The following is a 25,933-nucleotide window of genomic DNA, read 5'->3' on the forward strand; positions in this document are numbered from 1 at the left end:
CCCCCCCACTGAGTATTTAGGGTTTAACTTTGCTGCTGAGAACTGTGGTTAGGGTTTACATTTTTTTTTTCTTAGTTTAGTCAGTTTGAATTCAAAATTCATTTGAATTCATGAACTGAAAAGTGGAGTTTGGCATGTTCTGTCCATGCCCACGTGGATTTCCTCTGGGTGCTTCGGAGTCCAAAGAATTGCATGTAAACTGAAGAGTCTAAATTGTCTTTGGGTTATGACTGTGTGAGTATATGGCGTGTGAGCCTTGAGATGGATTGCCGACCTGTCCCAGGTGTATTCCTGCCTTTCACCCAAATTGAAATTGGAATTGACGGATGGATGGATGGATGGAGCTGAAAATGCCTGTAATGTTCTGTGAGGGTTTTTCAATAACTGAAATAAATCTCTGTGGTTGAAATGGGACTAACCCCAGCTATGATCCACTGTGGTGATGTCACTGTGTGGGGTTTGATCTCACTGAGAACGCGGTCGCCCCCGCCTCCCCTCTCTTCCCCTCTCTCCCCCCTCCCCCTCGTCCCCCCCGCAGGTGTGATCTCCCTGTCCCGTTCCCTCCACGGAAAGGCCAATTCGGTCATCCCCATGGTGATCTCCGCGCAGGACGGGGGCGGGCTCACCGCCCCGGTCAACGCCAGGGTGAACATCAGCGTGGTGGCCGGCTCGGTGGCGCCCCCTGTGTTCGAGCAGGCGCAGTACTTCTTCGCCGTCAGCGAGGACGTGCTGCGGGGAACGGTGGTGGGCGTGGTCAGGGCCAACAGCCGGAGCGGTAAGTGTACCTGTCTGCGACACTCCGAAATTTAACGGGGGCAGGCCAGGCCCTATGGTCCCACAGTACACCCCTTTACAAATGAGCCATGGACACCCAAATCACCACAGCCTGTAGGCTGAGATTTTGTGGATTCAGTCTTTGATAGAGCGGTTGTACAAAAAGGCATCTGAACACTTCAAATTTATATTTAGTTTAAATTTAATTAGATAACTGTCTTTTTTTAGGTGTCACCATAAAAATACACCTGCACAACACAGTGCACTGTACTGCGCAATCATGTACACATGTGAAAACAAACTGAAAATAAACATACATTGATGAAAACAGATGTACAATTCTGCTGCATACCACAATGCACAATTTACTGTGGACATTTGTGCTGCTACTGTAATGGCTTCTAGTGTGTAGTTTAAGTAGGAGTTAGAGAGTCTGCTCCTTAGCTGTTCAGTGAAATGTGGTGTCCTGACGTGTGTGTGTGTGTGTGTGTGTGTGTGTGTGTATGTAGGTTCCTCCAAAGATGTCTTCTACACCATCTCCTCGGGCGATCCGGACGGCTACTTCACGGTGGACCCGGAGACGGGCTCCCTGCGGACCAGCCTGCCCCTGGACCACGAGGCCCGGTCCTCGCTGGACCTGGAGGTGCAGGCGCGCTCCGGCTCGCCCCCGGCCTACGGCCAGACGCGCGTCCGTGTCACCGTCGCCGACGTCAACGACAACGCCCCCAGCTTCCTGCCCTCGTCCTCCGAGTCCCTCCTGCTGCCCGAGGCCACGGAGGTGGGCGCGGTGGTGTACCGGGTCCGAGCCGAGGACCGCGACTCAGGCCCCAACGGCCAGCTGACCTTCGACCTGGCCTCGCCGGGCGGCCAGCGCACCTTCGCCGTGGACCGGGCCAGCGGGGAGGTGCGCCTGATCGGCGCGCTCTCGTACGAGGCGGCCCCGCGCTACGACCTGGCGGTGACGGCGCGGGACGGGGGCGTGCCCCAGCTCAGCTCCACCTTCGCGCTGGCGGTGCACGTGCAGGCCGAGGACCAGCAGGGCCCCGCCTTCGACACGCTGGTCTACCGCGTGGAGCTGCGGGAGGGCACGCCCCTCGGCACCCGCTTCCTGCAGGTGCGGGCGCTCAACCGCGAGGGGGGCGGGGCCAACGGAGGCTCCGCCCACCCCGGCGGCGGGCCGGCCTACCACCTGCGGCCGGACGGGGACGCGGCGGGCTTCGGCGTCGCCCCCGACAGCGGGTGGCTGTTTGTGAAGAGCGCCCTGGACCGCGAGGCCAAGGACGTGTACCTGCTGACGGTCCACGCCACGTCCGGCAGCGGGCACCTCAAGAGGACGGGCAGCGCCACCGTCAGGGTCTCGGTGACGGACGAGAACGACAACCCGCCCCGCCTGACGCGGGACCGCGCCTTCCTGGCCGTGCGCGAGAACCTGCCCGCCGGCACCGGGTTCGGGAGGGTGTCGGCCACCGACCGGGACGCCGGCCTCAACGCTCGCCTCGCCTACCGCCTCCTGCACTCGGACACCAACTTCCAGATCAACTCTCAGACCGGTGAGCGGGGACGCCTGGGCCCCTCTTACAAAACTTCAGGGGGTCCCGGAGAGAGCCACAGGGTCTACTAGTGTTTTTAGGGTGATAATGTAGTCCAGGGCTGCCCAGCCCTGTTCCTGCAGATCTACCGTCCTGTAGGTTTTCACTCCAACCCTAACAAAGCACATCTCATTCAGCAGCTAGAGATCCCGTTGAGCTGCTATTTAGTAGAATCAGGTGTGCCAAATTAGGGTTCCAATGAAAACCTACGGGACCACAGATCTCCAGGAACAGGGCTGGGCAGCCTGGGTGTAGTCTAATGGTTTGGTAACTGGCTGTGTAACTTACAGGTTGCAGGTTTCATTCCTAGATGGATCATAGCTGTTGTACCCTTTAGAAAAGGTCTTGTATCAGCTAAAAATGAGAAGTTGCGTAAGTCGTTCTTGATAAAAATGTCAGGTAACTGTTTGCAGTGCAACAATTTTAGACCCAGGAAACCGGGTGGGGCTAGTTAACTGTATAATCAGCTGCTGTAGTTGATCAGTGAAGCACTGAGTAAGAGCGCACAAGCTAGCAGACCCTGCAGCTCTCCAGGACCAGGGATACAGATGCCTGATCCCAGACACTTCCGGTCGGAGGGCAGCGTGCCCGCCTGCGCCCGCGCCTGTGCCCAGGGGTGGAACAGTGCCACCCACCTGCGGGCAGAGAGGACAGGTGGTCCCCTCACCCGCTGGGGAACGATGTGCCATCTGTTGGCCCAAAGCCTGCCGTCAGGAACATTCTATTCCCATGATGCTCTTGAGCTGTGAACCCCAGTCTCAATATGCTCTCCCTGACCTCGTGTTTTCTCATCTGTCGCTTTCTCCCTCTCTCTTCCCTTCTTTTTTCCCCCCTGTTCTCCCCCCTCCCGCTCTCTATCTCTCTCTCACGCACACACAAGGGGAAGCAGTGGGTTGGTTTTTGATATTTGATCCAACTGGAGGCCCTTTGATTATGCGATGAAATATGCATTTCTCCTGTTGCTGCTGTGTTTAATAGTCAAATAAAGTTCTGTTAAAGCTCATCCTCCACCTCTCTCTCTGCCCCCCCCCCACTCTCACCCCCCTTCTCTCTCCCTTTCTCTCTTTTATCTCCCTACCCCACCTCTCTCCCCATTTTCTCTCTCTCTACCCCTCTCTTCCCGGTTTTCTCTTTCCCTCTCTCCCCTCCCCCCACCTCTCTCTCTTTACCCCCATATCTCTCTCTCTCTCTCTCTCTCTCTCTCTCTCCCACTCTCTTTCTCGGCCTCCCCTCCCCCTCCCTCTCTCTGCCCCCCTCTCTCTTTCTCGCTCTCTCTGCCCCCCCCCCCACCTCCCTCTCTCTCTACCCCCCCCCATAGGTGAGATCAGCACCAGGGTGGTGCTGGACCGTGAGCACCAGTCCAGTTACCAGCTGGTGGTGGTGGTGCAGGACGGGGGCACGCCCCCCCGCAGTGCCACGGGCACCGCCCACATCACCGTGCTGGACGACAACGACAATGCCCCCTCCTTCACCCACGCGCCCGGGGGGGAGCTCCTCCTGCAGGTGAACCCGCACCCCCTCCCCAAAACCAGATATTCAACTCCTACATTCCTTCCATCCATTCCTTTCATGCATTACTGTGAAATTTATAGCCCACATATTTGCTATATATTGCAGTGTACAGCAGTCATTTTTGTAAAGCCTGCTTCCTACAGGATTGATTGTACTTGTCCACGCCTCCCTAATGAATATTCATAAGATGTGTGGAATTGGAATAATGTTCAGATGGAATGTTCAGCATTAAGAACGCAGCGCTTGGGTTGGCTGGTCTGCCTGTAGAATCCGTGCCTGCCTAGTTTGTGTGTCATTATGGGGAGGACTTTTTTACTGCCTGCTGTGGTTGTGCCCTGTCCCACCGCAGCATCTGACTGTGTGTCCCCCAAACCCCCCGTCCCGTCCTGTTCCGTCCCGTCCTGTCCCGTCCCAATCCACAGGTGCTGGAGGGCCAGGCCTCTGGCTCCATAGTCGGGGTGCTGCAGGCCAAAGACCCGGATGAGGGGGAGAACAGCACCGTATACTACTCTCTGTCAGGTGAGGGCGGGGCCTGGGTGAGCGACATGCCGACGGTCCAATCACAGAGCCGGAAAAGAGACCATTGTTCCCAGCCATACCCATATAGCAAGTTTATGTTGATGAAAAGTTGTGGTGAATAATATTCTGCTCCAGCTCAGTTGTCGTTCTCAGGGGTGACTTAATGCCGAACGTTTTACTGCGTACATTTTATTGTGAATTTTTACATGCTGAAAAATTATCTGCAGGCCTACATACCTGGATGCAGGAATTTCAAGCACCCTTGGGCAGAAGTAAAATGGAAAAAGTTTGTAAAAGCCAGCGAGTTTCGGCTGTAAATCGTAGTCTGGGCAGCGCAGAGAGAGAGAGAGTACATGTGGTCCCTACTGGACTCAAATGAGATAATTCAGAGTTGAGCTAACGCACGCGTGTTTTTCGCTGAGTGGTACAGGACGAGAGTAGGTGTCGTGTGAGAGCTGGCTCCTGATTGGCTGTGTGTCCCCCCCCCCGCGCCTGTGCGGGCTGCAGGTCCCCGGGCCGAGCGGTTCTCCCTGGACCCGAACACAGGCGAGCTGCGCACCTCGTCCCCGCTCAGCCAGGCCGAGAGGGCGGAGTACGGATTCACCGTGACCGCCACCGACCGGGGCGTGCCCCCCCGGAGTACCGACTGCACCCTGCTCATACAGGTGAGATTATACAGGTGCCCCCCCGGAGTACCGACTGCACCCTGCGCGTACAGGTGAGATTATACAGGTGCCCCCCAGGAGCACAGACTGCACCCTGCGCGTACAGGTGAGATTATACAGGTGCTCTGTGTGTACAGGTGAGATTATACAGGTGCTCTGTGTGTACAGGTGAGATTATACAGGTGCCCTGCGCATACAGGTGAGATTATACAGGTGTCCTGCTCATACAGGTGAGATTATACAGGTGCCCTGCGCATACAGGTGAGATTATACAGGTGTCCTGCTCATACAGATGAGATTATACAGGTGCCCTGTGTGTACAGGTGAGATTATACAGGTGTCCTGCTCATACAGATGAGATTATACAGGTGCCCTGTGTGTACAGGTGAGATTATACAGGTGCCCTGTGTGTACAGGTGAGATTATACAGGTGTCCTGCGCATACAGGTGAGATTATACAGGTGCCCTGTGTGTACAGGTGAGATTACACACATGCCCTATGTGCACAGGTGAGATTATACAGGTGTCCTGTGTGTACAAGTGAGATTATACAGGTGCCCCCCCGGAGTACCGACTGCACCCTGCTCATACAGGTGAGATTATACAGGTGCCCTGCGCGTACAGGTGAGATTATACAGGTGCTCTGCGCGTACAGGTGAGATTATACAGGTACTCTGTGCGTACAGGTGTGATTATACAGGTGCCCTGTGCGTACAGGTGAGATTATACAGGTGCTCTGCGCGTACAGGTGAGATTATACAGGTACTCTGTGCGTACAGGTGAGATTATACAGGTGCCCTGTGCGTACAGGTGAGATTATACAGGTACTCTGTGCGTACAGGTGAGATTATACAGGTGCCCTGTGTGTACAGGTGAGATTATACAGGTGCTCTATGTGTACAGGTGAGATTATACAGGTGTCCTGTGCATACAGGTGAGATTATACAGGTGCTCTGCGCGTACAGGTGAGATTATACAGGTACTCTGTGCGTACAGGTGAGATTATACAGGTGCTCTATGTGTACAGGTGAGATTATACAGGTGCCCTGTGCGTACAGGTGAGATTATATAGGTGTCCTTCAGGTGAGATTATACAGGTGCTCTATGTGTACAGGTGAGATTATACAGGTGCCCTGTGTGTACAGGTGAGATTATACAGGTGTCCTTCAGGTGAGACAGGTGACAGCACTGTTACCTTTACACAGGTGCCCTGTCCATACAGGTGATATCACTGCCACCCTTATACAGGTACTTTGTACCTGCAGATGACATCCCTGTGACTCTCATACAGGTACTGTACAGGTAATGCCCCTGTCTGCAGTGTAAGCCATCTCCTCTGCTGGCCTTGGGCTCTCCTGGCCTCCGTCTCTCTGAGCTCCTGCAGTCTGAGCCAGACCCCGCGGGCCTTCAGGCTCAGTAGCGCTCATACTGCGCTGCGTGAGAAACGCATTAATCCAGACCCCGCGGCTGAGCTCCGGCCCAGACAAACACTGCATATTTCACTGCCCCCCCCATCCCCCCCCCCCCCCCCCGGGCCCCTGGGCCCCGCGTCCCGTCTCAGAGGCGAACCGTGCGCCTGCCGACCGACCGACCGGGCGTGACGCGCGAACCCCCAGCGCGGCGTCCCGAGGGTCCCAGTCCGCCTCCCGCGTCGCACCGGACGACCCCGAACATCTCGCGCACGCTATCGGGAATTTAAGCCGGTGGCGGGGGATTCCCCTGGAGCGTTTTTTTCTCTTTTGTTTTTTCCTGGAGGAGAGCGTGCTCCCCTCCTCGGATGTCGTTTCGGCGGTCTCGCCGCAGACGACGGGCGAAAGGGGTCTCGCGTTACCGTCCCTCTCGACCTCCTGAGGGACTTGACAGAGGGAAAAAAAAAAACGAAAAAAAGAAAAAAAAACGGGACATTTCAATTTGGAAATTTGAAAGAAAAAAAAAACACGACGACGTCTGAAGCAAGTGCTTCCAGCTGGGTTAAGATGAAGGCCAGCTGCGGTCTCTCTGCCGACCGAGGTCAGGACCGGCGGCTTCGACACTTACCCGTACGGTAGCCAGCGAGGCCGGGAGGCCCCGGGACGCGCTCTCGGACAGGGGATAGCGCTGAAGTCCGTCCCAGGCATTGTTCCTCCGTAGGCCCGGGCGTAGTACCAGGCTGGGCTGGAAGGCAGGATGTCGTAAATCCTCACACGCGATCGCTGGGAAAAAAAAAAATCCGAGGCCCGGTTTGTAATGAGCGCGGGGGAAACCGTTTCGTTTTTTTTCCTTTTTGGTTTTTTTCTTCTTTTTTTTTTTTTTTGCCCGACCCCCTACTACAAATTTTCACTGTCTTCACAGTCTGAGAGCGGTGAAAAGCTGTCCAAACTCTACTACGGTTTCAAAATATTGCTACGTTTGAGGAAATGTACCTCATTATAAAATGTACCCCTCCTCAAAACTACCTTGGTGAAAGCTAAATTATTCAAAGTAGTGTGTCATTTAGGCGATTACTTATATTTCATGGATATGAAAGAAGTTAAATAGCGATCTGTGCGGAGTTGTTGCTGGTATCGCTCCATCCTATAGAAACCGCTTGAACATTTGGCGTTGTTACATTTCGTTGTAATGCTGCAAAAGTTTATGGAATCTGGCAGGTTGCGATCGGCTTTTGTTTCGAGTTTATACGCTTTTAAGTGTTTCGCTGGAAAATTCTGTTCGGTAATGCCGCAGTCATGTCTCTGTTGTACTAGGAATGCACCATAAAACTTTTCTCCAGATAGATTTATTACACTGCTGTTGCTGAATGAAGGAAATATGGGCAAATACACAATGCTGACAATTTAGCCCATCTAGAGCAGAAGAACATGCAAATACTAATTGAGAACAGGCCATTCAGCCCAGCTAGAACATAAGAACATAAGGATACTCATTGAGACCTGGCCATTCAGCCCATGTAGGGTCATCATTTATCTACAGAATAGAGAGTATCCATCACTGGCAAGCTGTTAAATGCAAATATGTACAAGACCATCACTGATGTTGTGTCCAGGACCATCAGAAGAGGTATAAGTACAGCCAAAAACACTCCGTGTCTCTCTCTCTCTAGGTTCTAAGTTCCAGGAAGGCTGTCCAAAAACCCAACACCCTCTCCATGACCCTCAACTCGGTTGAGGGAGCCAAGCCCGGGTCGATCATTGGCTCCGTCCGATCACATGACCAGCAGAAGGTTACGGAGGAGGGTCAGGTGACCTACGTGGTGGTGGGCGGGACGGACCGGGACGGGACGTTCATGGTGGACCGGCTGACGGGGGACGTGTACCTGACCCGGGAGCTGGACTACGAGCGGGGCGCCCGCTACACCCTCCAGATCGAGGTGGACGACTTCTCCAGGGCCTATCCCAGCAGCCACCTGGTGCAGCTGGACATCGAGGTGCAGGACAGCAACGACCACGCGCCCCAGTTCCCCGAGGACCCCGTCACCATCGTGGTCCCCGAAAACATGGAGCCCGGCTCCTCCGTCTACACCTTCCAGGCGGAGGACCGGGACGGGACGGGGCCCAACAGCGAGGTGCGCTACTCCATCCAGCGCCGCTGGCCCGACGCCCCCGACCTGCTCCACCTGGACCCCGCCACGGGGGTCCTGACGCTGGGCGGGGCCCTGGACCACGAGGCCGCCTCCTCCCTCCTCCTGGTGGTGCAGGCCACGGACTCCGCCCCAGACCCCGCCCAGCGGCGCCGGGGCTCGGTGACGGCCCGCGTGTTCGTGACGGACGAGAACGACAACGCGCCCGTGTTCGGGTCGCCGGCCGCCGTCAGCGTGATGGAGGACCAGCCGGCCGGGTTCGTGGTGCTCTACGTGGTGGCGCGGGACGCCGACCGCGGCGAAAACGGCCGGGTCTCCTACCGCATCCGGGACGGGAACGCCGGCGCCCGCTTCAGCCTCAACCCCAACACAGGTGAGACCGCTCGCCCTGTCCCGGGGTAAACCGCCAGACAGCCTAACACACGCGCGTGTGTGTGTGTGTGTGTGTGTGTGTGTGTGTGTGTGTGTGTGTGTGTGTGTGTGTGTGTGTGTGTGTGTGTGTGTGTGTGTGTGTGTGTGTGTGAGGGCATCAAGATGTCACTGCTCAAGAGTTTGTCTACCAAGAGCTGTGGGTGGGTTTGTGTGTGTGTGTGTGTGTGTGCGTGCGTGTGTGACAAACCACACAGATTTTTTTGGTTCTTGGAAAGTTAAAAATGCTCCCAATGCACGTTACATTGAGCATTTACAGTTATTTGCTTATAATTACAATTTTATATAACAGGAAGATTAATATTCCTGACTAAATCTGTAGGATATGTGTTTATGTACTGTAACAGTCAAGTCAAATTAAATTAATAAATGTCAAAATAGTTATGCCTGTTCTGTTGAACGCTGCAAAAACCTCAGCATAGATCCCTTGAGCTTCTACGCTAGGGAACCCCACTTTTCTCCGAACTGAAGTCAGGAGGCGTCCGTCATCGCCGAGCGAACCCCACCGAATTATCGCTGAGACAGAGAGCTCTCGCCGAGCCTTTCGAAAAAACCCCAACATACGTCAACCGTCGGTTGAGAGAGAGGTCTCCGGTAGCATCCGACGGCGAAGGTGCCGCGCGCACCGCGGTTGCCGCGGTTACGCTCGAGTGATGACAGCGCCGCGAGGACAGGAACCGTTGGGAAAGGAGCGAGACCAACGCGGCTCGGCGGTTTTCCCTCCCTTTTTTTCCAGATGTTATAACGCGGCGCCCGGCCCGCAAAAAAAAAAATAAAAAAAATAATAATAATACCCCCGAAAAACAAAAAAGGATCGCAGAGAGTCACCGGCTAATTCTTACCATACCGAGGAGGCCTTGGGGGCAGGTTATCTCAGCATTTGTCAGAAACCAGAAGAAAGAACAAAAAAGAGAGAGAGAGAGAGAGAGAGAGACAAAGAAGGTCAAAAACAGACTAGATGAGGACTGCTCTCAACTTTTGAAATTTTCTTTTTTTTTTTTTACTGCGGTGATCAAATTTAGAACGAGCGGTGAAAATGTGTTGTGTATGTTCTAGATGTGCTTAAATGGACAACTTGTGGTTTTGAGAGGGTTGCCTAAATCAGGGCATAGTAATTTTTTTTCATGATTGTACTGGTGGTCACTGGCTCTCTCTCTGTTCTGTTCCTTCTCTTTTTTTGTCTGCTTTTACTGCCTCTCTCTCTCTGCCTCTCTGTTTCTTTCTCACTGGAAAAACATGAAAATATAGCTGCTCTGTGTTTTTACTGGCTGGATGTGTTTGTGTGTGTGTGTGTGTGTGTGTGTGTGTGTGTGTGTGTGCGTGTGTGCGTGTGTGTGTGTGTGTGTGTGTGTGCGTTTGTTTAGGAAGCTGGCTATCCCTGATTCCAGCCCCTCACACACGCCATACACACTCTCCAATGCTTATTTTAAACCTCCGTTTTACACAGGGAGCTTGTGAGGCTATGAAATAATCTTCTCCATGGCTCATAAACTGTGTATGACATACATACAGCGTGTACACTGAAGCCCAGTAATTACAGCTATGGCCACAAGCACACACACACACACACACACACACCCAAACATGCACAGACACACACAAACACACACACACACACATACACACACACCCAAACATGCACAGACACACACAAACACTTCACACACACACACACACACACATATACACACACTCAAACATGCACAGACACACACAAACACTTCACACACACACACACACACACACACACACACACACATCACCAATGGATCTTCTACAAGTAAGTCTATTTATTTTTAAAGAGAATCTCATTCCAGGGGCCCATTCAAAGTTAATTTATCAGGAGCCGTGGTAGAACAGAGCCCATGCTGATTAACTGTCTGCTATTGCTAACCGCTAACAGGGAAAAATGGCAGTTGGTGGCAACGTTGGCGGTTAAATGTTTCATTCTTCCTCTGTGGTGCCCTTGACTTCCTCTTCCTGTTGAGCGCTCACAGATAAAGGCTGGAAACAAACGGTTGGTTTCCTGAGGTAATGTTAATCTGTGCCCTACCAGAGCCTTCTTGTTTTTAAACTGTGGCTCGAAGGCCGCAGAGTGTGTCCATTTTGAAGAGCCATGTGACAGCGTGTTTTCAGATCGATCTATTGATTGATTGATTGATTGGTTAATTGACCCCCCCCCCCCCCCCCCCCCCCCCCCAGGTTCCCTGACCATCCTCAAGGCCCTGGACCGTGAGGAGCAGGCGCTCTACAACCTGACGGTCGTCGCCGAGGATCACGGGACGCCCCAGCACTCCACCACCCAGCTGCTGTCCATCCAGGTGATCGACGTCAACGACGAGGCGCCCTGGTTCGAGAGGGGCGAGTTCGAGGCGCAGGTCTCCGAAAACCGGGCCCCGGGGACGTCCGTTCTGACCGTGTCCGCCTCGGACCGGGACCAAGGTGGGTCCTCCCGCTTTTGTTTTTCACCCAAAACGTCGCGACCATAGCTCTGGCGTCGAACCCGGTGCCGACTGCGGCCGCCAGATGTGTGATTGGTGCTAGCGTCGCCCCCGAAGGAGGGAGAGAGGGGGTTCACTAGCGACCCCATGCTGGTTGATTGGTTGCCTGCAAGTTCGCCAGTTGAGCTATACAGGAAGGGGCTCCTTCCAAGGTCCGCACGAGCCCCGACTCGAATGAAACGCCCCTGCGGATCTGTCCAGCTGCGTATGTGTTTATGCGAGGCTGCGGGTTCGAATCGCGTCTGGTACAGCCATCACGCGCTTTTGGGTGCCTTCCCAAACGGGGGTCTTCCAGAACGCAGCAATCATTCAGGCGTGGGGGGGGGGGTGGTGCTGTCGTTCAGATGCATGCTGACAGTACGTTTCGTGGATTTTAAACGCGAGCTCTGGGCCTGGGATCAGCGAACACCTTCTGCTGGCACCGAAACCGGCCTTTGTCTTCGGCTTCTACCTTTTCACCCCTGTGTAGAAACCACAACGCCCCTGTGTAAAAACCACAACGCCCTTGTTGCTCGGAGAACTCCGCGCTCCCTGCATTTTTAAGTGCCACAGGGAGAGCGCTTGTTCTTCTACAGAAGAGTCAAACGAGAGTGGGCTGTACAGCCTTGTATATGTTTCCTTCTTTGCTGGAAACCAGGTGTGACGTCCAGTGGTGTTCAAGAAGGCACCACATTCTTCATTACATTGTATTACATTGCAGGCATTTAGCATTACATTACATTACATTACAGGCATTTAGCAGACGCTCTTATCCAGAGCAACTTACACAACTTTTTACATAGCATTTACATTGCAACCATTTATACAGCCAGATATACAGTATAGTGAGCCTGCGAATTTTAGGTTACAAGACCAGCACCTTACTCATTATACTACACTGCCACCCCAGGAGTACAAGAGAACATATTTTTAATTGTTATTGGGGAGGGGGAGGGGGGGGGCTGCATTTTGAGAGAATGAGTCAGGAGCCTATTAAAGCGAAGGATTATAAACTCCCTCTGCAGGAATAATTAGCGAAGTAAACAGGTGATGGAGCCAAGCTATTTTCAGTTAGCATGCGATCTGGCAGTGAGGCTCCAGAGAGACGTTAGAGAGAGAAAGAGGGAGGGAGAGAGAGAGAGAGAGAAGGAGGGATGTGGAGAAAGAGACAGAGAAGGACAGAGAGAGAAAGACAAAAAGGAGGGGGGAGAGAGTAGGATATCAGGGCCAATTGCTTGCACACTAAAAGAAAAAGCTACAAGCGTCACCCAATGACTATTTTCAGAACATCGTAACTTTAGAATACGTAACGAAGAGAACAGACCCTTCAGCCCATCAAAACTCATCAGTTCCCTACATAATAGAAAGTGTGCATTACCAGTTCAAGGATATTCTAAAGGCTACTGTGTGAAACAGCTCATTTCCAAAGGGTTTTGAATTCATGTGAATCTGGCTAAGGTGTTGGCTATCGTGTTTATGCTGGTGCCGTTTTTTTTTTTTACCTCTCAAGGGACCAATGGCCAAGTGACCTACGGAGGCATCGTGGAAGAGGGGTTCACCATTGATCCCGTGACGGGGGTCATTTCCACCACCAAAACCCTGGACAGGGAGGTCCAGGACCGCTACACAGTGACAGGTAACCCGCCCCCCCCGGGTCGCGCCGAAACGCAAACCCTGCCCCGGGCTCTGCCCCGTGTCCCCCTGTGAAGGACTGAAAAGCCTTGCGTTGTGTGCTGGTCTGATAGATGGTGTGGATTTGGCTGTAGACCTCTACCCCTCTTTGTGTGTATCTCTGAGTCTCTCTTTCTCTCTCTTTTTCATCTGTTAGATTCTCCCTGTGACTCTCCCTTTCTCTCTCTCTCTCCCTCTCTCTCTTTCTCCCCCTCTTTCTCCCTCTCCCTCCCTCAGTCTTTTTCTCCCTCTGGCTCTCTGTGACTCCCTTTCTCTCTCTCAGACTGTATTTTTCTCTCTCTCTGTCTCTCTCTCTCTCACACACACACACACACACACACACACACAATCTCTCTCTCACTCTCTCTCTCTCTCTCTCTCTCTCTCTCTCTCTCTCTCTCTCTCTCACACACACACACACACACACACACACACACACAATCTCTCTCTCTCTCTCTCTCTCACACACACACACACACACACACACCCACATAAGACAGCCTGTTTTGTCTGTATCCTGAGTGCTTGTGACCTCATCGAGTTGCAAGGGATGGATTTCTTTCCTGTCATTGTTGAAGTCCCATGAATCAGACCAGGGTTCAAATAATAGTTTGGTATTCTTTAACCCTTTAAACAGTTTTAAAGCAAAAATGTGCAGCATGTGCTTGCAGTTCACCAAAGAAAATTAATTCCTTTCTATTTTGGAGCACTTTGAGGTGCAGTTATATTTTGGTCAACTGCATGTTTCCTTGAAACATTTTTAAGGTTTACTTGAATCTAAAGATTTATAATGTATGGTGTTTTTATGTGTATTTGGGTGTGCTTTTTTTATTGTTATCAGTCTATGCAAAAGATGGCGGGCTTCCACCGAACTTCTCCAAGGCAACGGTGAGGATCGAGGTCCTGGACGAGAACGACAACGCCCCTGTCTTCAGCCGGTCCCTCCACAGCCTGGAGGTGCCCGAAAACCTGGAGCCCGTGGCGCTCTTCACCCTGAGGGCCACCGACCAGGACGCGGGGAACGGTGGGGACGTGGAATACAGGATCACAGGTACGCACACCTGGGTTCCCAGGAGAGAGAGACAGCTCTGGTATACAGCTGTATCACACAGACAATACTGTATCCATAGAGGACACTTACCTCACAGACATTACAGTATCCATGGAGATTACTGTATCTCACCGACAATACGGTATCCGTGGAGATTACTGTATCTCTGTCAATACTGTATCTTTAGAGTACTGCATCTCACAGAGTACTGCATATTCCCAGATCCAGTATTATGTGATATTATCAGAAAATTCTCTTTAGATTTTATTTTGTTTGTGAAATAGTACAGTGTGAGGTTATACAGCTTTCTCATTATTAGACGCGTGTTTTATAATTTTGATGTTTTTTCATGTCGTTTTTTTTTTTAGCTGGTGACCCTGCAGGTGACTTCCACCTGGACAGCAGCTCCGGGACGCTGTCCACAGCCCGGCCCCTGGACCGAGAGGGCCGGCCCAGCTACACGCTGACGGTGGTGGCCCAGGACCGGGGGGCCAGCCCCCTCAGCAGCACCGCCACCGTGGAGGTGACCGTCCTGGACGTGAACGACAACAGCCCGAGGTTCGAGAGCGCCGGCTACGCCGCGGACGTTCCGGAAGACGCCGCCGCGGGGTCGCCGGTGCTGGCGGTGGCGGCCGGCGACGACGACGAGGGCGAGAACGGCCGGGTGCAGTACTTCCTGTCCAGCGAGTCGGCGGGCACGTTCGCCGTGGACCAGGACACCGGCCGCATCACCGTGGCGGCGCCGCTGGACCGGGAAAAGCAGGCCTCCTACGACTTCCTGGTTCGGGCGGTGGACTCCTCCCCTGCCGGGCCCCGCAACAGCACGGCCCGCGTCACCGTCAACGTCCTGGACGTCAACGACAACGCCCCCTTCTTCATCCAGGACCCGCTCGTCATCAATGTCTCCAGCGGCAGCGTCTCGGCCAATCAGGTGGTGGCCACCATGAAGGCCGAGGACAAGGACTTCGGCGCCAACGGCTCGGTCTTCTACCGATTCGCCAGCCCGGTGGGCGGCTTCGCCATCAACTCTCTGACTGGCCAGATACAGGTAACCAAGCGACCGCTCTCTGGGACTGGCCAATCACTTTTTCAAAGTTACTCTGATGTAATAACATATCTATTACTAGTTTATCTGATGTAATAGCATGCTTATTACTAGTTTATCTGATGTAAGTGTTCTTATTACTAGTTTATCTGATGTAATAGTGTGCTTATTACTAGTTTATCTGATGTAATAGCGTGCTTATTACTAGTTTATTACACATTTTTGGTGAAAAATGTGTAATAAACTCTTGGCTCTTGCTCTTGTGTTTTGGGGAAACGCAGGTGACCGACAAGCAGCAGGCCCTGTCCCAGAGCCAGTGCACGCTCATCGTGGAGGCCAAGGACCAGGGCAGCCCCGCCCAGTCCTCGCTGGGGGTGGTGCTCGTCTACGTCAAGGAGCAGGAGTACAGCGGCATCCGCTTCTCCCAAAACGCCCGGGACGTCAGCCTCCAGGAGAACGCTGCCACAGGTACGCCACACCTCCCCCCCCCCCCCATTTCCCCCCCCGCCCCAGCCCGCCCAGCCCCGCACCCCCGCACACCACTCCTTATCTTAAGGAAAGCACATTTCTAAATCCTCGCTACCAAAGTAATAGGAGTGAGTCTTCTGGCAAATCTTCTTCCTACTCTGGCCTAACTGTCTAAAAATGTGTTAAAACAAGAAGGAAAATAAACTGCCTAACCACCTGCAACCTACAGCAGAACGGTACTGACACAAAACATGAACAGAAAACAAAACATGGTAGCTGCAAATTGTAACACAGGGAAGCAAAGGGAGTCTTAAAAGGAATCACTAAAAAGCCACAAAATGAATCTATAAAAGCTATTTCAAACTGAGGTGTCTTGAGACTTGACTGTCAGGTGTACACAGGTGCGCATCGTCAGGCAACCAAGCCCTAATCAGCTCCACCTGCAGGATTGAGACAGGCACGCAGACTCCACAAAGCAAGGGAACGTTACAGTTTTGGGCACATTTAATAATAGAATACGCTATACTTGAACTATATAAATACATAAAATAGAACAGTTATATATTACATATTTTTCATCAGTTTGGCTGACCTGGATCATGAGATGGAAGGCTCCATATAATATCGCGATCCAATATTTACCTCCGAGCCCACATTAAATGCATTTCATTCTGTACTCAGGCCGCTCAGAGCCCTGCTCGTGTTACAGTACATTCAATGTAAATATACAGTTGCGCGGGCAGCAAAAACGTTCCGCGTTAATTCAAATGTAACGAGAGTTTAAATGAGTCCGAACAGGATCGAATGCACCCTATCAGAGCTGAGAATCTTGCCATGTATGGATCTTGGCGTGTGGACTGTGTGGAGCTGTCATACTGAAGTCTGGCACTTAAGGTCAGGAGTGCTGCTGGTTTTCCTTTCTGCTGGATCGCCCATCGTCCAATAATGTCACTGATTGGCCAGAGATTACACTCACCTGGGGGATCAGGGTTAAATCAGTCCCTTATTTCATTAGGGAGGAATGAAAACCGGCACTACTACGGGCCCTGAGTGCCAGATTTAAGTATCTCTGGTGTAGAGACTGGACGGACACAGTTTTGTGGTTTACAGACCAGACAGACACAGCTCCCTGGTGTACAGACTGCACAGACACAGTTCCCTGGTTTAGAGACTGGACAGACACAGTTTTGTGGTTTACAGACCAGACAGACACAGCTCCCTGGTGTACAAACCGCACAGACACAGTTCCCTGGTGTACAAACCGCACAGACACAGTTCCCTGGTGTACAGACTGCACAGACACAGTTCCCTGGTTTAGAGACTGCACAGACACAGTTCCCTGGTGTACAGACTGGACAGACACAGTTCCCTGGTGTACAGACTGCACAGACACAGTTCCCTGGTTTAGAGACTGGACAGACACAGTCTCCTGGTGTACAGACCGGACAGACACAGTTCCCTGGTGTACAGACCAGACAGACACAGTTCCCTGGTGTACAGACTGGGCAGACACAGTTCCCTGGTGTACAGACTGGGCAGACACAGTTCTCCCAGCGGAAGACCTGCGTTGCTGAACGGCGGGTTTCTCTGTGTTCGGCGCAGGTACGGCCGTGGCGCAGGCCCAAGCACAGCACCCCGACGGCCTACGGATCTCCTACAGCATCTTCAGCGGGAACAGACTGCAGTCCTTCAGCATCAGTAAAGACACAGGTGAGACATACCTAGCACAGGTGAGTCATACCTAGCACAGGTGAGCCAAACCTAGCACAGGTGAGCCAAACCTAGCACAGGCGTGGCTTACCTAGCACAGGTGAGCAATGCTTAACACAGGTGAGCCGTACCAGTTGAATTGGGATGGGTTGACAGTGATACCTAGCACTGCGCCCTCATCCTCAGGCATCAGTAACAGAACTCACAGCTCTGTAACCTGCCCCTGGTGCTGCTGGTAACCATGTCTGAAATGCAAGAAAGTGCGCTTTCGACGAAGAGCCTCCAAGCTTCATTTTATGAACTAGAATGGAAACGGTTAACTGCACTACCCAGCGCTGTAGTCTCTGCTAATATCATCTGTCATTAGAGATTACAAAGAAAACACTCACGACTCCCAAAACGACTCTCGCCTCCATTGACTCTGATACCCAGATTGGTATCACCTCACAGGCACAGTTTGAGTGAGAAAAAGTTGCCACTTTCTTTCGTTTTCCCAAAAAAAATAGAGAACTGCTTTTTACGTTTTTTTTTTTCCGAAACTGAACTATGTGAGCAGAGAGGCTAATGTGCTGTAGCCGGGGCTGTCATCTTCACTCAAGCTTTGTTACTTAAAACAAAACACTGGCCTCTAAAATAACTCCTGCTGCTGTTGCAGTACATAGCACGTCACTGGCCATGATGCATAACATTCACCCCCACCACCTCTGAGAAAAAAAATAATTGCCATCAACCCTTAAGAGGTTTCTATCTCTGAGAACGTCTGCTCTACCAAGAGATTGATTGCCGCAGCTGTCCAGCATCTTAACAAAGCCTTGCAAATTTATCTCAACATTTTTTTTAAAGCAGTAATGCACTGCATGTTTCCATGGAGCTGTGGAAACAAACATCGGAAATCTTAAATCTCGAAATTTACCCAGTCCCATCGCCAACAGGTGAGATCGTCGTGCAGGAGTCCTCCGGCCTGGACTTTGAGGACACCCCCAGGCTCCGCCTAGTGGTGAAGGCGGAAACTGCGTCCTCCAGCTCCTACATGGCCATCAACCTGATCCTCCAGGACGTCAACGACAACCTGCCGCGCTTCCAGCTGCAGAACTACGTGGTCTACATGCGGGAGGCGCAGGGATACGACATCCCCATCATTCAGGTACCAAGCCCCATCCCCTTCTTTCCTTCCTTTGTTTGACCTGGCCTCTGCGTACTCCTGGTTCCTTTTAGAGCAATGGTTGTCAAACTAATCAACCGCTAGAGTCTTTGCTAAGCACCTAGATTAGTAGAATCAGGTGCGTGCACCCACACTGGCCCTTCCGCACCTAATCAAGAAAAATTAACAGCTTGTTAAAGTTCTGGGATTGCAGTTGAGGTTGGAATGAAAACCAGCACACACAGTTTGAGAACCACTGTTTTAGAGAAAAAGAAGCTGCTCTTCCGCCATTTCCTCGGAAGGAGGGAAATTAGTGGTCTTTCAGTAGCGCTCGATGTTTTGTTTCTTTTCAGGACTGGTTCAAAGGTTGTTTTAGGTTTCAAAGGTGTGGGTTCCAGGCTGCCCCAAAGCCAGAACAATTAAATGATTCTGAATGCTTTTTCGTCCGACATTTGAACAGCTGTTGAACATTTAATATTGCCTTTCATTGAAGACTTTACCCCACCCCCCGCCCCCGCCCCCTCCCCCCTTCCCCAGGTGCTGGCCGACGACCTGGACCAGGGTCAGAACGGCCAGGTGACCTACTCCATCAAGTCGTCCACCCGGAGCGGCCTCTTCAGGATCGACCCGGCGACGGGCAGCGTCACCACGGCCGCCATCATGGACCGGGAGATCTGGACGCAGACGAAGTGAGTCGGCGCTTCCACTTCCTCCCCCCCGATGCGTCCGCATCTTTTCCCTTTCGTCTTTTTTCTGCGAAATTCGCCTTTCGCTTCCAATACCGTTCTGTGAACTGTGGAATCCCTGCCTGTACTGAGATCTTCTGCTAATCTCCTCAACACTGTGTCCAGTACATTTGTTCTTGTTTTTTTTTTCAGTTAGTGTTTTCGTGTTATTTTATACAAGTAATATCTTCCCACATCCCGTTGAATAAATACGATAAATCTCTTTGAGAGGTAGGGTTTCGACAGGAAATGAAAGAATGTAAGGGCGAACAAACGGCTAAACCCCATTTTTTGTTTGCTGTCAGGCTCGTCGTCACGGCGACGGACCGGGGCAACCCCCGATTGGCCGGCCAGGCCACCCTCACGGTGATCGTCGTGGACCTCAACGACAACAGTCCCACGATCCCCCTGCCGCGGGAGATACGTGTGGCGGAGAGTGAGTGACTTAACGTGTGAACTTTGACCCCACCTCCGGTCCGTGTGTGGACGAACCACGATACCGCATTTCCCTCTAGGCCTCCATAATCCCTTCACTTCCAATTTCCCTTCGCGGGATTATGTATCCTCTGAACGTTCACCAAAACCAAAAAACAACAGGCTGATATTTTGCTGACAAGTCAGTAACAATTTTCACAAAATGATGCTTCACGTCTGCGTGCTGATGCTTGACAGCGATCACACAACCTTTGCCCTTTGCTCTTTGCCCTTTGCGTGGGAACCGCTAACGCGAACATGCCTTTTCCTGCCCCCCCCCCACCCCCCGCTCCCTGCAGACACTCTGATCGGCACGGAGATCACCCAGGTGACGGGGAACGACGTGGACTCGGGCCCCGCCCTCTCCTACTCCCTGCAGCTGGACGCCCACTCGCAGGGGAAATTTGGGATCCACCGCTACGGGGGCGGAGTTTCCCTGACTGCCCCGCTGGACTTCGAGGAGAGGACCTGGTACACCCTCACCGTCCGGGCCTCTGACTCCAGGCACCAGAGCGAGGCCAACCTGACCGTGCTAGTGGAGGATGTCAACGACAACGCGCCCGTCTTCACCCAAGACCTCTACCAGGTAGAGGCCTGCTGAAACGCTCAGCCCTGCCCCCTACAGGCACAAGCAGCTAACTGCAGGAGATCCAATTTTCCCAAATTACAGTACTTCTTACAGACACATACAGCTCACTGCAGTGGATCTAGTCTTCCTAAATTACACTGCACCCTACAGGCACAAACAGCTCACCAAGGCAACAAATGTGTCTCAGCGTAATGACCCGGTATTATCTTATTTTGTGTGCTAATCGGTTAATTGGATGTCAACAGCACGCGAAGAGGAGAGAAGCTTCATAGTTGTGTTTTTTTTTTTTTTGTTTGTTTGTTTCCCAGGTAACGCTGCCTGAGCATTCTCCACCAGGAAGTCCCGTCATCACAGTGACAGCCACAGACCGAGACTCAGGAGACAACGGGAAGGTCACCTACCGAGTGATGTCATCAAGCAGAGACGGCTTTTACATCGACCCCAACAATGGTGCGTTATAATCGATAACAGCGCAGTATTGCGCTATGCGTTAGGGTCTGTTAAAGATGACTAAAACCCAGAATTAAAAACCCCAAAAACTAAATCTTTTTTTTTCCTTGGCAGGCACACTGTTCATCAACCAGGAGACGGAGTTCGACCCCGAGCGTCCCTCCGTCACCGTGGTGATCGAGGCCCGGGACAGCGGCACCCCGGCCCTGTCCTCCGTCACCACCGTCCAGGTGCAGCTGTCCGACGTCAACGACAACGCGCCCACCTTCCACCAATCGGAGTACAGGGCCACCGTGTCGGAGGACGGACTCCCGGGGGCCACCATACTGACCCTGGAGGCGGCGGACGGGGACCCGTCCCGCGAGAACTGCGGCTTCGACTTCGCCATCGCCAGCGGCAACGCCGGGAACGCCTTCCAGATCGAGAGCAGCGTGCGCTTCCTGGAGGGGCGGGGCTTCCAGACGGTGGGCACGCTGATCCTGGCGGAGCGGCTGGACTTCGAGAGCGCGGCGCGCTACAACCTGACGGTGGTGGTGTCGGACCGCGGCGTGCCCCAGCGCAGCTCCAGCGTGCCGGCGGTCATCACCGTCACCGACGCCGACGACAACGCGCCCGCCTTCGGCCGCGCCGAGTACGCGGTGGCGCTCAGCGAGGGCGCGGCGGCCGGCACCGAGATCCTGCGGCTGACCGCCGCCGACCCGGACTCCGCCCCCAACGCCGAGGTGCGGTACTCGATCAGCTCCGGCGACGAGACGGGGCTCTTCACCGTCGACCAGTGGACCGGAGCCCTGCGTCTGCGCCGCTCGCTGGACCGCGAACGCCGCTCCTCCCACACGGTCGTGGTCCAGGCCTTCGACGGCGGCGGCAACTTCGCCCTGGCCCCCGTCACCGTGGAGGTGAAGGACGTCAACGACAACAAGCCCTACTTCCCCCTGGACACCCTGACGGCCAGCCTGCGCGAGAACCAGCCGCCCAACGCCCCGGTCACCGTGCTGCACGCCATCGACCACGACACGGGGGTCTTCGGGCAGCTGCGCTACTACATGGCGGAACGTTCCGGCGACGGCACGGAGTCCTTCTCCGTGAACCAGACGTCGGGGGAGGTGCGGTCGCGCCTGACCTTCGACTTCGAGAAGCTCAACAGCTTCAGCTTCGTGGCTGTGGCCGTGGACACGGGGAACTACTCCGCCACGGTGACGGTCCAGGTCTACGTCACCGGGGAGGACGAATACGACCCCCTCTTCACCTCCCCCGAGTTCTCCTTCGAGGTGCCCGAGGGGGCGCAGAAGGGCCAGAGCATCGGGCAGGTCCAAGCCAGCGACGAGGACGGCGGCGTGGACGGGATCGTCCTGTACTCCCTCCCCGGCGGGTCACCCTACTTCGACATCAACGCCACCACGGGCGTGGTCTTCCTCAAGATGGACAGCTCGGGTCGCCACGGCAGCGGCGGTGGCGGGGGGCGGTCCGGGGGGCGCTCCAAACGGGAGGCAGAGCCGCAGGCGCGGACGATGACCCTGGACGTGGCGGCGCACAGCCCCCTGGACACGTCCCGCGTGGCCACCGCCCAGCTGACCGTCGACGTGACCCGCACCACCTTCGGGCTCCCGCCGGACGTCAACGTCCTGCTGATCAGCGTCATCGCCGTCTCCCTGGGCGCCATCCTCATCCTCGTCGCCGTGGCCGCGGCGCTGTGCCTGGTGAGGTCGCGGCGGCGGAGGAAGAAGGAGCGGCAGGGGGCGCCGGCGGGCACCGCCCTGCAGAAGCTGGACGACTCCAAGACGGCGGCCGCCGGGGGCGAGAGGATCTACCACCAGACGCTCCCGGGGTACGCCGGCGACCAGGGCGGGGCCGGCGGCGTGGGGGCCTACCCCAGGGGGGGCTCCCTGGACCCCTCCCACTCCAGCGGGCGGGGCTCGGCCGAGGCGGCGGAGGACGACGAGATCCGGATGATCAACGAGTACCCGCGCGTCTCCAGCATCACCTCCTCCATGCAGGAGCACATCTCCGCCCGCGGGCCCGACTCGGGCATCCAGCAGGACGCCGACCAGCTTTCGGACATCTCCTGCGAGCCCGGCATGGAGGCGGGGGGCCAGTGGTTCAAGGGCAAGAAGCTGGGGAGCCTCGGCGGGACCATGCTGTCCGGCCAGCACCCCGTCTACCGGGACGAGGGCGGGGGTTACCTGGGCGTGGGACGGGGCCTGAACATCCCCCAGTCCAAGGACTACGCCTTCCCCGAGGACGGCAAGCCGGCGGTGGACGGCTCGCTGACCGCCATCGTGGCCAGCGACGAGGAGCTGCGCGGCAGCTACAACTGGGACTACCTGCTCAACTGGTGCCCGCAGTTCCAGCCGCTGGCCAACGTCTTCACCGAGATCGCCCGGCTGAAGGACGAGACCGCCGCGCCCAACAGCAACCCGCCCCGCCGGCCCTTCCAGCCCAAGCCCAAGGTCGACCCCAAGCCCCGGATCGACCCGCCCCCGCTCATCACCTCCGTGGCCCACCCGGGGGCCAAGTCCGTGCCGCCCAAACCCGCCGTCGGGAGGACGTTCCCGCACCTGGCGTCCCTGCGGCGGTCGCCCATCAGCCACGAGGGCTCCATCTCCTCGGCGGCCATGTCGCCCAGCTTCTCGCCGTCCCTGTCGCCGCTGGCCGCCCGCTCCCCCGCCGTCTCGCCCTTCGACGTCTCCCAGGGCCCCTCGGCCCACATGATCAGCACCGCCGAGCACTCCCTGGACAACGGCGACGAGGCCGAAATGAGGATATGATGTCACCGAGGCCTCCCGTTCTCCGTCCGCTCCGGACCGCCCCGAAGACTCACCGCCGCACTGTGTGTCTGGGAAGGGCGAAAAACACACAAAAAATGTATCTTCTCACAAAAATACAAATTACCTCCCAAATAAAAACACCTATAAACTGCAGTCAGAGCAGTTGGAGACACAAGCCGATTTGCAGGTGGCACAAGGGTGTAAACCGTACGCAGAGAAATTAGTATTAAGCATGCAATACATATGTGCAAATACAAATTTCAAATGCACGGATCTGAAGTAACCGCCCGTCTCTGGTGATGGTGAAGAACGCTGGTCTCGTCCGTCACCCTCGTGAGAGAGGTCCCCCGTGAACCCTGTTTCGGGGGGAACCTCCCACTAACCGTCCCAACAGTGAACGCCCTACTCCTCAGTATTCATGTCTGTACCGTGGATAGAAACCTTTTTTTGTTGTTCTTGTTGATGTTGTGTTTTGTTCTGGCTGGCCAGAGAGCTGAGGGTAATGCTGCTCCTTAAACTGAACAGACGAGGATCTGAAACTCTTCATACGCACTCGTTGGGCTAACATACGGCTACCTTCGACTTCCTTTCCTTCACGTGGGTTCCCTTGGAAAAACTGTCTTGCCGTCGTGTTTAACAACATTGAGAAATAACCCTAATTTTTGCACATTTTCAAAGGGGGAAATTAGGACTTGTGTCAAAGCATTGTAAAGACAAAAACTAGAACAGGACACTTTTTTTCTCATTTTGTTTTTATATATTTTTATACAGACTTTTTTCTGACGAGAAAATGCCATTACCTCTTGTCCAGAGGTTATCATTTCACTACACTTGCATATGTGTATATTTGTATGTATGCAACAGTATGTATGTAAGTATGTATGTATGTGTGGTAAGTCTGTTTTTAGCAGTATTATTCAGTGCGTTTGTGGAATTTTGCCAATTGTGATCTGTGTGACTGGAGAGCTCTTGTGTGTTTTGATAATTATTTATGAAGAAAAAAAGAGACTGATAATGAACTGATAAATGAGATCAGTGTTTGGACAGCTGTATAGTTTCATGTGATGTTACTTTTTTTGTTAATTTTTTTAAAACAATACAATTGCAGCTAACCTATTTGAGAAAAAAATGGAGGTGACGTTAAAGAACAGAAGAAATTAAAGTAAGGATTTTAACTCCTCAATGTTAATCTTACAAAAACACTGACTTGTGTACACTTCCCAACAGGGAGGCCGTGCATCAGTTTTCATGCAATTTGATGAAAAAAAACAAACAAAACGAAAAACCAGATCAGTTTTTTTTCCCCAAAACAGCACTGCTTCCCTCCTTCTGTAGGCAAGGCAAACCTCAAATCTGAGGTGACCAAACGGACCATGACATCGTCCCGCTCCGGTGTTGGAGCTGAGGTGTGCGTTGACCACGTGAGCGTTTCACAAATTGGCGTCCCCAATGGAATGGTCGCAAACCAGACCAATACACCTAGCAGGCGGCAACGGCAGCAGCTGTCAGAACAGTGCTTAAGAGAGTCAACACGCAATTTGCTGTGACCCATTAATTAAGTCAGCAGGGCATTCTGGGTATCATGCTGTTTGACTTGAACCGCATCAAAGAAAGTGGTCAGAGGTTAACAACCTGGAGATTTAGTGCTGTGTTTAGTTTGTCATCGGCTACAAGCTCTTTGGGGTTTTTTTGTGGTCACTTGGTATGGAAGTGGTCTAAAAGAGGATAAGAGCTTCTTCATTTCCCCAGCTCAGTGTTTTCCTGCTAGTCCGGCGTTAGCTTCACAATCAAGGGTCTTCTCATTTTCTCAGGAGGTATTGGCCATACAGTGCTATCACCTCAAATCTTGATTCCCCTTTAACCACAAAAAGGGGTCACCAAATTTGTGGCACAATTGTCGCAACCCGTTTTCAAAAGTGTGAGCTAATGTTGTCTTCGATGCTCGAGGGAGAACCAACTGTAGTCTTTCTCAAGGCAGCCATTGGCTGGATGGTAAAACAGTTGTTTTGAAAAATCTGTACATATATTTAAAGCAAATAATAAATTCCCTCTGATCTCTTTTGACAAACTGGATCCTTTTTTTTCTTTCCTTTTAATCATGGCAGAATTTCAATTTGAGTTTCAGTTGAACAAAGTAAGCAAAGGCGTTGTCTACCTGCACCCCTTTCTGTCATTGGGAAAGTCATTATGTTCCAGTACTGCTAGTCGGAGCCAAAATGGACTCTCTGCTAGTCAGAGCCAAAATGAACTCCCTGGTGAACTGAAAACCTAACGGCAAATAGCTTGTAGCCATGCTAGCAGTGTGGGTTACATCTCTACC

At 53.3% G+C, this 25,933-nt stretch overlaps 1 protein-coding gene across 1 annotated transcript in view; it reads left to right on the forward strand.

The window, feature by feature from the left end:
- The window catches only part of dchs1b (dachsous cadherin-related 1b), a 118,396-nt gene extending 92,719 nt beyond the window's left edge, over positions 1-25,677 (forward strand). The window contains exons 5-22 of the mRNA XM_035434296.1: positions 539-775; positions 1,284-2,324; positions 3,682-3,866; positions 4,298-4,394; positions 4,902-5,059; positions 8,139-8,988; positions 11,247-11,486; positions 13,035-13,160; positions 14,037-14,246; positions 14,615-15,294; positions 15,573-15,759; positions 17,362-17,469; positions 18,402-18,613; positions 19,148-19,299; positions 19,641-19,771; positions 20,109-20,395; positions 20,707-20,848; positions 20,963-25,677. Of these exons, the coding sequence (XP_035290187.1) occupies positions 539-775; positions 1,284-2,324; positions 3,682-3,866; positions 4,298-4,394; positions 4,902-5,059; positions 8,139-8,988; positions 11,247-11,486; positions 13,035-13,160; positions 14,037-14,246; positions 14,615-15,294; positions 15,573-15,759; positions 17,362-17,469; positions 18,402-18,613; positions 19,148-19,299; positions 19,641-19,771; positions 20,109-20,395; positions 20,707-20,848; positions 20,963-23,613 (7,694 nt within the window). The 3' untranslated portion in view covers positions 23,614-25,677. The remainder of the gene's footprint in view (positions 1-538; positions 776-1,283; positions 2,325-3,681; positions 3,867-4,297; positions 4,395-4,901; positions 5,060-8,138; positions 8,989-11,246; positions 11,487-13,034; positions 13,161-14,036; positions 14,247-14,614; positions 15,295-15,572; positions 15,760-17,361; positions 17,470-18,401; positions 18,614-19,147; positions 19,300-19,640; positions 19,772-20,108; positions 20,396-20,706; positions 20,849-20,962) is intronic.
- Positions 25,678-25,933: the final 256 nt, after the last annotated feature.

Source organism: Anguilla anguilla, chromosome 9 (assembly GCF_013347855.1).
Source record: "Anguilla anguilla isolate fAngAng1 chromosome 9, fAngAng1.pri, whole genome shotgun sequence".
Lineage (NCBI taxonomy): Eukaryota > Metazoa > Chordata > Actinopteri > Anguilliformes > Anguillidae > Anguilla > Anguilla anguilla.